Source organism: Bison bison, unplaced genomic scaffold (genome assembly GCF_000754665.1).
Source record: "Bison bison bison isolate TAMUID 2011002044 unplaced genomic scaffold, Bison_UMD1.0 scf7180017864466, whole genome shotgun sequence".
Lineage (NCBI taxonomy): Eukaryota > Metazoa > Chordata > Mammalia > Artiodactyla > Bovidae > Bison > Bison bison.
This window is the reverse complement of record NW_011495027.1, coordinates 12,030,914-12,048,007: the sequence shown is the minus strand read 5'-3', so window position 1 is coordinate 12,048,007 and position 17,094 is coordinate 12,030,914. Positions and strand designations below refer to the sequence as shown.

The 17,094-nt window shown below is 36.7% G+C and overlaps 1 protein-coding gene across 2 annotated transcripts in view; it reads left to right on the top strand.

Annotated features, from left to right (window-relative positions):
- Positions 1-17,094, top strand: part of ARHGAP29 (Rho GTPase activating protein 29) — a 75,708-nt gene that overhangs the window by 5,846 nt on the left and 52,768 nt on the right. For both annotated transcript variants that reach the window (XM_010860479.1, XM_010860477.1), the window contains exon 2: positions 5,576-5,812. In XM_010860479.1, the coding sequence (XP_010858781.1) occupies positions 5,608-5,812 (205 nt within the window). In that variant the 5' untranslated portion in view covers positions 5,576-5,607. The remainder of the gene's footprint in view (positions 1-5,575; positions 5,813-17,094) is intronic.

The window sequence follows — 17,094 nt, the reverse complement described above, 5'->3', positions numbered from 1 at the left end:
GCGGGAAGTGGAGGCCACTGCGGGTGCGCTGATGACCGGCGGCGGTGGGCCGGTTCGGTGTGCCCAGGACTCCTGGTCCTCCGGGAGGGGTCGGACGGGACGAGGGGCGCGGCAGCGGAGGGGGAGCAGGGAGGGCACGAGCGGTGGCCCTGAGCGGATGAAGAAGATAATAAAAGCAAACACTTAGCGTGTCCCACGTTCGGCATGCTGTTTCCTAAGTGCGCTACACATTTTAACCTCCTGAGAGTTCCACGATTATTTAACTAATTTTTCAGATGGGAAAAACGTGTCAGAACACACAGGCTAGTAATTGGCAGTGTGACTTCAACTCAGGCAGGTTTGCTCCAGAATCTCTGCTCTCTATCGCTACAGAGTTGATCTGACCCCGTCCTACCCCACCTGCCCTGACAGCAGTCGTCTCTTCAGCTGGGTCTCATTCCCGATTTTAGGATTTCCGTGGTTGCGTTGTTTTCGTCTCTGTCTTTTGGGCTGAGTGAGGGGTTTTTCGTTCCGAGGCCGCGTAAGCCTCAATGGTCTTTCCCAGGTCTGCTGTGGACGTTTTAAGGGCTGGACTTTTTTTTTTTTTCTTTTTCCTTTTTGACGGCTGAATTTTCAAGCCTGAGACGTTTCATACTGCAGCTGTTAGTAACTCACGAACCTCTTGTCTCCATGTTCATCTTTCTTGACTGTCTTCCTCAAGACGGAATTGGGCTTATAACTTTTCGGAGAGCAGGATTGTTAGTTGCTAAAGGCGGGAGCTGAGTGCACCTTCTCCAGGCGTCTCCTAGACGGTATCTCTTGTCCATCGCTATCAAAGCCGGACACACTTTTTGGTTGCTCCATTTTCCCACTCTGTTTAAACGCTGAAATGGGGAACGTGGTCTTTGGCTTTGGGTAGTTTTGGCTGGTCAAGGGAGAGCCCTGCCCGTCAGGAATGCTAGACATTCTGGAGGCGTGGGAGGTTGGGCAGCTTCATCTTCTTTAAACGTGCTGAGTTTTGACTGCACTGGAATGAAGTGTATGAGTATTGCATGCCTTCCTTTAGAAATTAATTATTTGCATATTACTGATAAAAGTTTTCAACATTCCCCTCTTCTCTTTTAGTGAGAAGTGCATTTAAAAAGACCTCCAGGGTGAATTTTCCTGATTTTTTTTTAAACATCTCTAAGATTCTTACCAATCAGAAATTGTGTCGAAATAGCAGATTTCTAAAATATATAGCAATTTTTCCTGAGGTAGAAATGGTAAGATTGGGAATTAAATACAGATATTTGAGGTTGTTTCAGTTTTCAGTTAGGCAGCCCGGTGCCTAAAATGAAAATACTTTTGTAAGGAGACATTTGGGGTGGAGGAACGTGAGGCAAGAACATTTGATAAACGCAGTCTACTGAAGTCTTGGAAAAGACACATTCCAGGGTACCAGAAGTTAGTGTTCACATTTCTGATGCACATATTACTTAGAATTTGGAACATACAGAGAAAATAGTTTTGCACAGTAGTTTTCTCTTTGCTACACAGCTCTTTGTGAAGTGGATAATATGTGTTTTTTTTATATTGATGACTTGGAGTTGGAAGAAATGCAAGAGAATTAGAAGAGTTTCACAAATATTTTGCTCAACAATCTGTTTGCACAGTTCAAACTTCACTTGGAAGTCATATTTAGTAGGCTTCCACAAAGTCAGTGACGTTTCTGGAATTGTTTCCAGTCCTATATTTCATGGTCACAATTTACAGATATATTGTAATGAAGCCACATGTTGTTCATTACTTACGTATGTCTACAGTCTCCTGCAGTAAAGCACTGCTAATGATAATGGCTAATAGTTATTGCACCTTCATGATGAACCAAGTGTTGTGCTAAGTGTGCTTTCCGTATTATTATCTCATGTAATTAAATTTACAGTTACAGTATCTGGTAACTACATTTTATGTTCCCACCAGCTAGAGGTTCATTTTGGGACATGAGAAAGTAATGTGGGTGATCTTGGAAAGTGTATATCCTCCAAACTTTCTCACTGCTTGCTTGCTTGCTAAGTCGCTTCATCATAGTTCAGTTTTGTGAAAGTATGGATTAACTTTATGTTAACATTTTTTCAACTGTATTGTTTCCTTTTTTTAGTTTGAAATATGAAAAGTAGTAAAGTGTATATAGTAAAAATAAAGTGTAGTACATTACTCACCATAATGCTGACTCCTCACATCCCCATCATTTTTGTTTGTTTACAGATAGTCTTGACTAAAAATGTTCAAGCATTTTTGAAACACTCTATAACTTTGAGTTACTAATTTGACAATTGAAGTAAAATAGTTTTACTGAGGTGGGTGATTTGTTTTATTTGAAGCTTGTGATATACGCTTTAAAACTTATAACCATCTTTTTACCAGTGACAATGACCAGTTTTCTAATTTACTAAACTAAAAGCCATCAAAATTAATCACAGTGGCTTTACTAAGTAAGCTGAAAAAGTGATAACTTAGGCAAATAGTCTTCTAAATTAATGGTTTGTAAAAGAGCTGCCCAAACAAGACACTTGAGTGTTGTTTTGTTTTTGTTGGAGGGGAGACTTAGGTATAATAGTGCCCCCTAAATTGTCCTAAGTTCATTTTAGAAGTTATTTACACATTTAAGAATTAATGTTAGATAGGTTTGAAACTAGAGTAAATGTAGAAATTGCATTTCCAGAAATGATTTGAGGATAACAATATTGAATAAAGGACTTTTAAATGTTATTAAAGAAGTGTCAGGACACCTTATTTAATAATCGGAAGTAGAGGAACAGTAGTAGAAATCCACCTTTGATTTCAGTCTTATATACCCTTGCCTTTACTCAACTTTATATGCCTTTCTTTTTTTGAAAGATACTATTTTAGAGACAGATTTTTAAAAACAATTTCTATTTTCCATTCAAGACACTGAAACAAACCAGAGTTAACCATTTTATTTCTATAAAAATTAATTAAAATTTTGTAAAATTATAAAGTTTATAAATTCATTATAAATTGCTTATTCATTATTGTTCATTATTCATCCTGGAAAATCATTACTTATTCAGACAGTTTTGAGTTTTTCATCCCTCATTCTGCTATAAGCAGAGAACAAACACATGGTTAGCAAACATTGATCATGATTGCCTTGAGACTATAGTCTGGATAGGGAAACATGAATCATCTATGGGAACTTGGATAAGTGCAGTGATGGAAAGGATAAGATGCTATAAAGCATCCAACAGGAAATTCTGTTCTAGTTTGGTGGCGATGGTGGTTATGAGGCAGGGGAGGTCCAGGAAGGCTTCTTTGAACTGAGATCAGAATGAGTAAACAAAGAGGAAGAATAGTCCAGGCAAATAGAACTGTATATAGACAAGACCCTGTTGAGTCCAACAGTTGGTGTTTTTCAGGTTGTAGGGACAAAATCCATAGTAAGTCTCAGAGCAATTTGATGGGTTACAACTGGCATTTTAAAAAACGAAATGGAACAGGAAAGAAAACATCTGAGTAAGAAAACATCACCTGGCTCCTTAGCCAGTATCTGTTTTATGTTTATGCATTCCTGCATGCATACACCACACACAAACATACTTAATATGTATACTAGCTCCTGATATAAAATTATTTTCTCTACAAGTCATGGTAAACAAATATTATTGAAAAAGTGAGAAAGAGGTGTGTGGGTGGCCAGAGTGCTGAGAGTGTTGAGTAGGAATTTGACTTCAGATGACATTGCAGAAATAGATAGGAGGCAGATCTCATGTTGAACCTTGTGATGCACGATAGCTTCTCATTGTCCTTTGGAAGAGTTTTGAACAGAGAAATAACATGATGAGATTCATGTTTTGAAAATGAATACCTTTGTAATGAGACACTACCTATGGAATGAACAAGAATGAATGTGGAGAAATCATTAGGAAATTAGTAGCAGTAGCTCAGACAAGAAATCATGGTTATTCAGCTAGTGTGGTAGTAGAGATAGAATTAGAGAGTAAAAAACTGTGGATGGCTGGGGCGGGGGTGGGGTGCGGTAATCTATGGAGTTGGGCAATGTATAGTAAAGAGTAAATGATACAATTTTATATCTTACATGTAACCCAGAAATGAATATTCCATAAAACTTTCTACTGTAAATTTCACAGAAGTCCTTAGTCACTCTACCATTTTCAAAGTATCCAAATATCCAAGACAAAACATTTGGTAAATATTTCAATGATAATGCTTGAGCTAATTTAATTCCTCGAGTCATTTCTCTTTTGATTTCAAGAGATATAAACAAAGGTAGGACTTTTAATTCCAGGAAGATAAAATGTAAGGATGAAGCAGAAACATAGTAAGGTTTTCCTTGAGTTCCAACTGTGTACCCGGTTTAGGTGTTTTAAATGAAGTATTTTAATTTTTATGTTCCCTTTTAATCTTCACACAGCCTATAACCAAATTGTGCAGGTTACTAAGTATTCAGCTAGGATTCAAATCTCAGTCTTTGTCATAACAAAGATTGTGTTTTTATTATATCACCATGAAATTACCAAAAATATTGCTCCAGTGATCATATATTTATTTGTTCAGTCCAAGTGTGTCGTCATTGACTCAAAGGACATGAGTTTGAATAAGCTCTGGGAGATGGTAAAGGACAGGGGAGCCTGTGTGCTGCAGTCCATGGGGTAGCAAAGAGGCGGACACGGACACGACTGAGTGACTGAATAACAACAGTGTGTCAGATTTGTGGACATGCTTAGAACTTAATTTCAACAGAGAAGTATTCTTGATGAAAAGTGATAATCCAGAGTGTGTGTGTGTATTGTTGTTTAGTTCATGGGGTCACAAAGAGTCAGACATGCTTGAGCGACTAGCACTTCACCAAAGTTGTCAGTTGTGTCTGACTCTTTGCGACCCCATGGACTGTAGCCTACCAGGCTTCTGCATCCATGGGATTTTCCAGGCAAGAGTCCTGCAGTGGGCTGCCATTTCCTTCTCCAGGAGATCTTCCCAACACAGGGATTGAACCTGGGTCTCCTGCACTGCAGACAGATGCTTTACCATCTGAGCCACTAGGGAAGCCCAGAAGAGATGATTAACGGTTTGTCAGGTCAAACATAGGAATGATGGAAGGGAGACTTTGAAAACAGGCCTTTCTATTTTCAAAGCTCATATTTCACCTTTATTTTTGAAGGTGAGGTCATAGTGGGAGAATATGTTCTTCTACTAAGTGACATTTCAGAACAACTTTTATAGCTTAAAAAATTCTGTGCCCTAGGAATTAAGAGGAAGTTTATTAAGAGCATAGATTTTGGTCACAAGGCAGATGTGGTTTTAAGTACCAATTCATCATTTATCAGCTGAGAGCTTAGACAAATCATTTAACCTCCAAATCACTTTCCTAACTTGGGAATTGAGAATCTGCATATCATAGACTTGTCAAGATTATTGGCACTTAATAAATGGAAGTTGCTATATTAGTAATACAGAGTTTGTTGTTTTTTTTTTTAAGTAGAATATTGAGGTGGGCTTTGAGCTATTCGTGAAAACCTGGTACCTTGGTTAATGAAATATTTGCATTTCTCTCTTTTTTTCTCTCCCACTTAAGGAATTCCATTTTTTTGACTGTTATGTGAAAGGATGATTGCTTACAAACAGAAAAAGACAAAGAAAAAACGTGTTTTGTCAACAGGCCAGCTCTCAACTGATGTTACAACTTCTGAGATGGGGCTCAAGTCCATAAATTCCAACGCCATTTTGGATCCTGATTACATCAAGGAGTTGGTGAATGACATCAGGAAGTTCTCCCATATGTTACTGTATTTGAAGGAAGCTATTCTTTCAGGTTTGTTGACTCTCTTTCCCTTAGCCTTCTTACTGGATGGTTTGTAATATCGTAAATGCCAGCCTCGCTTGCATATAAGAATGTACACAGTAGTAGAAGCAGAGTATTCTGCTTTAGCTGTTTTATATATGTTTTGCCAAATGTTTGATGTTTCCAGTGTAAACTATGTTATAATCAGATACAGTGCAATACGTAGTAGAAAGCTTGGGAAGTGAGGGAACAAGACCCATTTGATATGGGAGATTTTTAGATATTTGGAATTTTAACCCTCTTGTTAATGGTAGCAATGCACTGTTTGGTCTGTAATAAGCACACTAATATTTTTAATTTACATTGTTAATACATCTGCCTAGATTCAGTTCGGAGAAGGCAATGGCACCCTACTCCAGTACTCTTGCCTGGAAAATCCCATGGACAGAGGAGCCTGGTAGGCTGCAGTCCATGGGGTCGCTAGAGTCGGACACGACTGAGCAACTTCACTTTCACTTTTCACTTCCATGCATTGGAGAAGGAAATGGCAACCCACTCCAGTGTTCTTGCCTGGAGAATCCCAGGGATGGGGGAGCCTGGTGGGCTGCCGTCTATGGGGTCACACAGACTTGGACACGACTGAAGCGACTCAGCAGATTCAGTTTTCTATATTGTTCTTGAAACAGTCTAAAATCACTGATTTGAGTGAATTTTTCCCTCAGAAGTCAAACTTAATTCTGTTTTGCTGTTCTCTTCCTCAAAAGAGAGTCACAGAATTTACTTTTTGTCTAGTTAGAAATGGATACTAGAGCCTGAGACTTGATTGTCCTGAAAGAAAGAGCTATATACATCTGTACTCCCTGACTTGATCTTAGTACTTGTCTTTCAACTTTCTGTGCCTCTTTTATATCTAATTTTGATGGCAATTAATAATCATACAACTGATATTCTTTTGTAATAAATAGCAGTTCAGTCCATATTCATAAAGGTATGTCTGGATGTAGAAAATGAAGTTTCCTGGTTATTTATATGACACCTTCTGGGTTTTCATAGACATAAGATTTCAGTAAATATTTTCTGTGAATATAAGTTAGATACTCATTTTCTGATATGCATTCTGAAAAATAGAAACTAAAAAACCATGCCTTTTGTCATAAATACTGCTTTTAAGAGTTTATTTCTAACCTACCTGTAATTTTCCATTTGAAATGCCCCAAATACCTAGACTTGAATTGTAGCCTGAAAATTTTAGTATTGGACTTACCCTTAAATGACAATCATGTAAGTCATTCTTTTGAGACTATATATATGCTTTTAGAAAAGAATTTACCTACATTTCTGTTCATTTTAATAGCTTGATTTTGAAAAAAAATAGCTTGATTTTGAAGTCTAACTTTGGATAATTAAATGATAAAGTTACTTTGTTATTGTGGAAAGATATTCTAAATACATTAAGCATTATACCGGTAACAGATTCATTATTAAAATGACACATCTGCCATTTATTTAAAAAAGCATAGCTATGTAATAAAGGTTTGTTTTTAACTGGGTTTTTAAAAAATTTACATATAGTAAAATTTTATCTTTTTGATGTAACTGGGTTAACTTTTAACTCAAAATTTATATTAATTGGCAAATCATTTAAGGTAAAATCTGATTTTATTTAATGTATCAGTTAAAATAGGTTTCACTAATATAAATAAGAGTTTTAGTTAGAGTATCTATTTGTTTTTGTTTTCTGTAGGAAATTTTACATCATTTGGAATCTTTATCTCACATGTTTATCCCTTGTTTCACAGATTTTAAATGATGGTAATTTAAAACAAGTTGGACCCACTCCTTATATCCATACTTTTTTTAATGAGTTTTAAATTTGTGAATAGACAGTTCATTAGAAAGGAAGAGGATTGAAAGTTGATCCTAAGTAAGAAGAAAAGAGGAAATTGGTAATAAGATAGGAAAAGGAAACTACCTTTTGAGGTAAAAAGATGTATACGGAAATATATTTTTTACATAAATGTAATGTTAAAAATCTGTAAGGATGTTCTTTAAATAAGAAAACTAGTACTTCAAAATTTAGAACTTGAGTGTATTGCTAATAGTAAAAAAGTTTTCCATTTATGGTTGGTAAATTAATGCAAAATACCATCTTTTGGGTAACCAGCTCTCATTAGTGAGCAGTGGCCAGAGAATTTCCATTAGTTTATCTTTGGATTGATTTTAATGCTTGATTCTTTAGTCAGAGTTAAAAGGATTTATGTATGCCATCTCAAAATAAATTTTGGATTTAGCAAGAATTTATTTTCTCTGTCTTTGTGTTGTTGTTATCAAAATCTGGAAATATATTCTTTAGTTTATTTGAATTGATAGAACCTTTTTGTTTGTTGTTTTCCTTAAAGGAGTATGTATAAACAGTATAAATCAACCTCATTATAAATGACAAATGCCATGTAATAAAATGTTTAATTTTGATCATGATTTTCAGCTTGTTAGAATGTCATGCTATTTATTTAATAGAATTATTGCAAAAATCACATGAGATACAATCTTCAGGAAAGCAGGTAAAAAGTTTAAATTCTGTAGCTGTCTAAGGTGGTTTAATATACATATGTTAGAGGACACAGACATAGGTCATGCTTTTGTCTCTGAGCATTGAGAAATTTCCCTGGACTCCTGCTGTTCTGTATAGTTGTAAACTGGCCAGACAGCAAAGAGCTGTTTCATATTTTTCTTTTGGAGTGAAGAGACCATTGTCAGTATTTGATTGGTGGCTTTGCCACTGTTTTGTCTTTTGCCTCCTCAAGAGGAGGGATACCAGATTTTTGATATTGTTTATTACCTTTCAGTTCATGTTGGTTGGCTATGAAAAAGCTAAAAAGTTGTCTTTTAAGAATGTAGCTGTGGGTATGCAAATCACCTTTGGTGTTATCTGCATACCATTTTCTTTATGTACTTTACCTGTCATGAAGCAGTGGTGTACAAAATCATGTAACTACTGCTTCAGGTGTTCAGTCATTGTTAAGGCTAGGTGTAAAGTAATAGCTTTGTGATAGGTTTTGTATCTACATTTCCCTTTCCTTGAACTAGTTATAGAGATTATTATAATTGTATATGATGCTTTACATTTTACAGAGTAGTTTCACATGCAAACAGTAATCACACAGTCCCCACAAAGGCAGGGTTTAGCCCGTTTCATAGACGAGTTGTATGTATAATTTAAATTATGTGATTTCATCAACCTCTGATTGCTGATAAATAACTACTATTTCATTTGGAACCTAGAGGTCATGAATGTAGAATGGTGTGACCTTTGCTCATGCTTTATTAGCTGTTTTACATGGCAGTATGATACTATAACGGAGAAGGCAATGGCACCCCACTCCAGTACTCTTGCCTGGAGAATTCCATGGATGGAGGAGCCTGGTAGGCTGCAGTCCATGGGTCGCTAAGAGTCAGACACGACTGAGTGACTTCACTTTCACGCATTGTAGAAGGAAATGGCAACCCACTCCAGTGTTCTTGCCTTGAGAATCCCAGGGACGGGGGAGCCTGGTGGGCTGCCGTCTGTGGGGTCGCACAGGGTTGGACACGACTGAGATGACTTAGCAGCAGCAGCAGCAGCAGCATGATGCTATAAAGACACTGCTCAGTTTTCATTTCATTCTATTTCATGTGGTATTTATATTGACTTACCCAGTATGGTAGCCTCTAGACATATGGCTGTTTAAATTTAATTAGAATTTAAAATTCAGCTCCTCAGTTGCAGTAACTGCTTCAAGTGCTTATTACCCATCTCTGCTTAGTTGCTACCATTTTGAATGGTGAAGATATAAAAATTACCATCATTACAGAGATTTCTCTGGTGGCTCAGACGTTAAAAGTGTCTGCCTACAATGCGGGAGACCTGGGTTCGATCCCTGGGTTGGGAAGATCCCCTGGAGAAGGAAATGGCAACCCACTCCAGTACTCTTGCCTGGAGAATCCCATGGACGGAGGAGCTTGGTGGGCTACAGTCCATGGGGTCGCAAAGTGTCGGACATGACTGAGCGACTTCACTTCTTCACTTCTTCTTCACAGAGATTTCTGTCAGACAGTGATGGTATTGACATTTGGTTTTCATCAATCTCTGGAATATTGAGATGAATTTTTGAGCTATAAGTATTTTATATTTTTATAGCCTAAAAAGAAAACCTAGAAACAGTTGTTATTTTAGCAAAATTTTACCTAGAAATAGGAATTCTTGGAATTCATTTGAATTCCCCTTCCTTAAATTGCCTTTGGGATGTGTAGCTTTCATGCAGTTATTTGATTTGAACCAGCAGATCACTTTCTAAGCAGTTTATACAAGTTGGTGCGATTCGTAATAAGGGATGGCAGAAAGAGCTCAGGAAAGAGAATCACACAATCTAGGTTCTAGACCCAGTTCTGCTATTGACTAGTTTTGGAATATGGCTTAAGTCATCTAATACTTTGTTAAAAATGAGGTGCTTACACCAGATGCTATTGATATTATAATTCTGATTTAAAAATTGATTGGAGTTGGAAATTCTACATTGTTCAGAATATTGACAGTTCAGAGCTGAAGAAGACAGCTAAGTATTTGTATTCAAACTATATAACACATTTTAGAGGACATCTGGCTCCCACCAATTTATTGGTTTTTTTAATGTGAATTTTATGATAACTTTCTTAAATGTGATGTTAATGAAAATTTCCCAAGTAAGGATGTTACGCTCATATTGCAGTAGGTGTTGAACTGATTACAGAAAATTGTTGTTGTTCAGTCGCCAGGTTGTGTCTGTCTCTTCATAGCCTCGTGGACTGCAGTACACTAGGCTTCCCTGTCCCTCACCATTTCTTGGAGTTTGACCAAGTTCATGTAATGTCTGCCAAAGGACTCTTGGCCCCCTAACAGAGTTAAGATGTGTGTGCACTTTGTCTCTACTGTTTTTATTTACAAACGAAAGCAGAGAGCTTAATGTGGGAGATCATAGGACTGTGAACACAGTTGCTTTTGATATAGGGTAAGTGATAGATTATTGGTTCTCTGTCCACTACGTATTTCCTAGAGGAGGTTACCCTGTGAGTTTTTTTGGGGGCGTGGGGGGCTATGCAGGATCTTTGTTGCTACACAAGCTTTCATCTAGTTGACGCGAGTGGAGGCTACTCTCTAGTTGTGGTGCACAGGCTTCTCATTGCTGTGGCTTCTCATTGCAGAGCGTGGGCTTTAGGGTGCTCAGGCTTCAGAAGTTGTGGCTCGCGGGCTCTAGAGCACAGGCTCAATGGTTGTGGCACAGGGGCTTAGTTGCTCCATGTATGTGGGATCTCCCTGGATCAGGGATCGAACCCATGTTTCCTGCATTGGCAGGCAAATTCTTTACCACTGAGCCATCAGGGAAGCCCCCTTAGTCTTATGTAAATAGCAGATGTGAAATTTGAAGTTTTAGATCTCTCTCCAGTGTCATTATGGTACATTATGAATAATTACAGGACAAAATTTGCATCTTATGTTAAAATGCTGAAGGCACGCTGTTATACGTATATCCCCTGTGTTTAAATATAGCACTGCAGATTAATGTATGTGCAGTACCAATTGAGGTTTATGTTGCCCCACTGAGAAATAGTGTATTCTGAATTCCAAAGATAAATGCTCTTCTAGTTTATACAGTAACCTTAAACTCTCCCTTTGTGATACACCTTCTCCATTCCCAAGTGAGCACCATGTGTGGAAGTTCGAAATTTGGAAATTTGAAGAAGCACAAGGCTTTTAATTGGGCTAGAAAGAATAGTGCACATTGCTTACTTTGTCTAGTACTCAGTGCTTGGAAGTGTCCATTGCCATTATAACATACATTTGAAGAAAAAAATGGGCAGTTAATCTAATAGTTATAGATTTTTTGATTATGTAACTTTAAAAAATGGATTTTAATAAAATTTTACTATTGTGACAATGGTGCCCTGTTTTTCTGTCTGTTTTTTAAATAGGTTAGGAAGGAAGATAAAACTTCATCATCAGTTTCAGATGAAGTTCTCTAATTATTAAAAATGATTTCTAGTTAAGAGTGTTTTTATCACTTTTAATTTGTAAAAATATAACTGGTCTCATAAGTGACAGCTTTTGATGAATTCTGAGTCCCAAATTTAACAGAACTGTAGTCAGAAGTGGTATGTGAACATTCTAAAGCAAACCTTACTGAAAGAAGGAATTAAGTAAAAATTTTAATGTCATTAAATACTATGTTCTGTTGTGAGAGGGAAGTTCTGTATAAACTTTCAAAATCTGAATTGAAATCTTGTGGATTACCCCATTTTTTACACAGGAGGGTGTGTAAATTTATTTAGGCAACTTACAGTGAGTATTAATTTTACCATTGTTGGCTAGTATTTTACTTTCAACCTTTATAGTGTGCAAGAAATTTTGTGAAATAGTGGAAACATAAGTTGCTAGTCCTCCTATTGTGTTTGTCAGAAGTAAACCTCTCTAGAAGTGATTTCTAATCGTTATCGTTTAGGAAAAGCTAATACGGATGTTAATAGGTTCAGGCTTAGTGTCTAGAAGGTACAAAATGAATCTTTGGGGAATGAAGTATGAAATACAGGTAGCTCATTTATTACACATGTGCCAGCTTTAGGAGATTGCTTTTCTCTTCTGCACTTACCTAGTATGGCTTACATAATTGAACCTCATTTGTAATAGTAACTGGCATATTCAACTGGAAGTTGAAGCCTGTTAAATCAGATTGCAGAGTATACCTGTCATTAAGCTATAACTTTTTTAACCATGTTGATTGTCATGGTGACTAAGAACATAAATTCTAGAGCCAGAGCCCTGAGGTGGAATTCTCATTCTGCCACTATTTGTATATAACCCTGGGCAAGTTACCAGTATTCTCTTCCTCAGTTTCACATCTCCTAAAATAAGATAGTAGTAACTACATTATTGGGTCATTGTGAAAATTAAATGAGTTCATACTTCATATATGTAAGGCTCATAGAATAAGTCTTTTAAAATGTCAACTGTAACTATTTTTACAATCTCCAAGTGATTGGATAATGAAAGTTGCTGTTAAGGCTTCACTTTTATCCTGTTAATTCAGAAGTCATTTCAGAAAACACAAAAGTGAGTTTCCTTGTGATAAGTTCTGAAAACTTTTCCCCTCCTCCTTGTTTTCATTGCTTTCCCAGAGAGGTTAAACTGAATTAATAAGACTGAGTTAAAAAATTATTGTCAGTTTTTATTTTTTTAAATCAAGGAAAACACCATGGCCTTTTCACTTATTTATTTACCTAAGTATTTCCATGAAGTGTTTGCATTATAAACACTGTGCTATTGTGTTAATGCATGAGAACCAAAAAGTGGGACTGGCTAATCTGTTCTCACTTGATAAGCGGAGTGAAGCAGAAAATAAACGGCACAAATGAAAGAAACAATAAATTAAAATTCACGTTACCATATAGGGATGGTAGATAAGCAAATGTTGGGATATAGGAGTTTTACTCTTTTATATAGCTGGTATTAAAACTGATTGAACCTTATAATATTTGCATATTTAATACCTTTGTACTATAATTTAAATTTTATTACATTTATAATATGGCCACTATAAAACTTAAAAATTATCTTATATGACTAAATTAAATACTGTAATTTACTTGGTAGGTATAGAAATACTTTTATAAAATATATTCTTAATTATTTTATTTCTAAGTGGTTTGCTAATTTAGATTTTACATATAAAATTAAATTAAAATTTAACTGTAATATCTCTTTTTCATTAAAATATTGTGGAACCATACTATAATTTGTTACTGAGTGTAATTCTGTGTGGGACAAATCTGTTTTCAAAGGTATTTAGTTTGAATGGCTTTCAGATTTAATAGTAATGATAGTTTGCATATATTAAGACTATAAAACACTTTTGTTTCTGTCAATTTATTTGATATTCACAACAAACTTATAAGGTAACTTGAATGAAATAATGATGAATCTGAGGTTAGAGAAACTGAGTTTTGTATATGGTCATTTCAGGGAAGTGGCAGATTAAGCATTGTAATGGAAGTTTGATTTAAATCTATTGTTTTCTACCACACCAATCAGCCGCATACCTTTCTTCTGTATTGAAAAAAAAGTAAAAGTAGTTCAGCTGTGTCCAGCTCTTTGCCATGGACTACCCCTGGACTGTAGTCTGCCAGGCTCTTCTGTCGATGAAATTCTCCAGGCAAAAATACTGGAGTTGGTTGCTATTCCCCTCTCCAGGGGAATCCTCCCAACCCAGAGATCGAACTCAGGTCTCCCGCATTGCAGGCAGATTCTTTACCGTCTGAGCCACCAGGGAAGCCACTGGGGAAGAACAGTTACTGTCTTTTTTTGCTTAGCTCATTATTACTGCTTTTGATGGTTTGGAGATATTTAGTGTTGGTGAAGGAGCTGCCTAAACGTAAAACTTTCTGAAAAAATAAAAGTTCAAGAAGCTTTTGCTTCATAAAAATAACTTGAGATAGCTTTATTCTCCTATAATGAAAAAGAACATTGGAACATTTTTTAAAATTATAAAACATAATTAAGGGCTTGCTATTTTATAACGTTCCAGCTGAAATATTATCAGAATATTCTCATGTCCTAGTAGTTATAGTTAAACTCATCTACTCAAATACATAGGGGAGTTTATGAATCTTTGTACGTAAGGCTTTTTAAATTATCATGTTCATTTCCATTGATTATTATACTTCAGAGATGTGTTCAGTCACAGAAAATAGGAATTATTTATAGAGTAATTTGAGATATTTCTGAAATTTCTTTTTTTTTTTAATTAATTTTATTTTATTTTTAAACTTTACATAATTGTATTAGTTTTGCCAAATATCAAAATGAATCCACCACAGGTATACATGTGTTCCCCATCCTGAACCCTCCTCCCTCCTCCCTCCCCATACCATCCCTCTGGGTCGTCCCAGTGCACCAGCCCCAAGCATCCAGTATCGTGCATTGAACCTGGACTGGCATCTCGTTTCATACATGATATTTTACATGTTTCAATGCCATTCTCTCAAATCTTCCCACCCTCTCCCTCTCCCACAGAGTCCATAAGACTGTTCTATACGTCAGTGTCTCTTTTGCTATCTCGTATACAGGGTTATCGTTACCATCTTTCTAAATTCCATATATATGCGTTAGTATACTGTATTGGTGTTTTTCCTTCTGGCTTACTTCACTCTGTATAATAGGCTCCAGTTTCATCCACCTCATTAGAACTGATTCAAATGTATTCTTTTTAATGGCTGAGTAATACTCCATTGTGTATATGTACCACAGCTTTCTTATCCATTCATCTGCTGATGGACATCTAGGTTGCTTCCATGTCCTGGCTATTATAAACAGTGCTGTGATGAACATTGGGGTACACGTGTCTCTTTCCCTTCTGGTTTCCTCAGTGTGTATGCCCAGCAGTGGGATTGCTGGATCGTAAGGCAGTTCTATTTCCAGTTTTTTAAGGAATCTCCACACTGTTCTCCATAGTGGCTGTACTAGTTTGCATTCCCACCAACAGTGTAAGAGGGTTCCCTTTTCTCCACACCCTCTCCAGTATTTATTAATTGTAGACTTTTGGATTGCAGCCATTCTGACTGGTGTGAAATGGTACCTCATAGTGGTTTTGATTTGCATTTCTCTGATAATGAGTGATGTTGAGCATCTTTTCATGTGTTTGTTAGCCATCTGTCTTCTTTGGAGAAATGTCTATTTAGATCTTTGGCCCATTTTTTGATTGGGTCATTTATTTTTCTGGAGTTGAGCTGTAGGAGTTGCTTGTATATTTTTGAGATTAGTTGTTTGTCGGTTGCTTCATTTGCTATTATTTTCTCCCATTCTGAAGGCTGTCTTTTCACCTTGCTAATAGTTTCCTTTGATGTGCAGAAGCTTTTAAGGTTAATTAGGTCCCATTTGTTTATTTTTGCTTTTATTTCCGATATTCTGGGAGGTGGGTCATAGAGGATCCTGCTGTGATGTATGTCAGAGAGTGTTTTGCTTATGTTCTCCTCTAGGAGTTTTATAGTTTCTGGTCTTACGTTGAGATCTTTAATCCATTTTTGAGTCTATTTTTGTATATGGTGTTAGAAAGTGTTCTAGTTTCATTCTTTTACAAGTGGTTGACCAGATTTCCCAGCACCACTTGTTAAAGAGAAGGAAATGAATACTGAATAACTCAGTTACTGTCTTTCAGTATTTTGCTTTAAAACAACTTCAGTATATGTTTATAAGGGCTTCCATGTAGGAAAAAAGGGATTTCAAATTGATAGAACATCTATGTTGACACTTATAGGAATGTTCTGCACTGGTTTTTAAGAAAAATTATAGTAGTCATTCTCAGGCCCCTCTATGCTGTTAAAAATTATTAAGAATCCTGAAGAGTTTTTGTTTCTGTGGGCTGTATCTGTTACTATATACTGTAAACTAAGAACATTGAAAAATATATAATAATATGTTTTTAAAACATATGAAACACTAATAATAATTTTTAAATATATTAATAAACATAATAATTTTGAAATATATTTATTTCCACATAGTTAATTTCCTTGACTCTGAGAAAGCCAGAATTTATTACCTTGGTTTATTTAGGCATTTAAACCATTAGTATTATGTGCATACGTGCTAAGTCGCCTCAGTTGTATCCGACTCTTTGTGACCCTATGGACTGTAGCCCACCAGGCTCCTCTGTCCATGGACTTTCCTAGCAAGAATACTGGAGTGGGTTGCCATTTCCTTCTCTGAGGATCTTCCTGACTTAGGGACTGAATTCGGATCTCCTGCATTTGGAGCAAGTTCTTTACCACTAGCGTCACCTGGGAAACCTTCTTGTTTAATATCCAATATTCATTTTGAATATTGACCATTCTTCAGATCAGATCAGATCAGTCGCGCAGTCGTGTCTGACTCTTTGCGACCCCATGAATTGCAGCACGCCAGGCCTCCCTGTCCATCACCAACTCCCGGAGTTCACTGAGACTCATGTTCATCGAGTCAGTGATGCCATCCAGCCATCTCATCCTCTGTCGTCCCCTTCTCTTCCTGCCCCCGATCCCTCCCAGCATCAGAGTCTTTTCCAGTAAGTCAGCTCTTCGCATGAGGTGGCCAAAGTACTGGAGTTTCAGCTTTAGCATCATTCCTTCCAAAGAAATCCCAGGGCTGATCTCCTTCAGAATGGACTGGTTGGATCTCCTGGCAGTCCAAGGGACTCTTAAGAGTCTTCTCCAACACCACAGTTCAAAAGCGTCAATTCTTCGGCGCTCAGCCTTCTTCACAGTCCAACTCT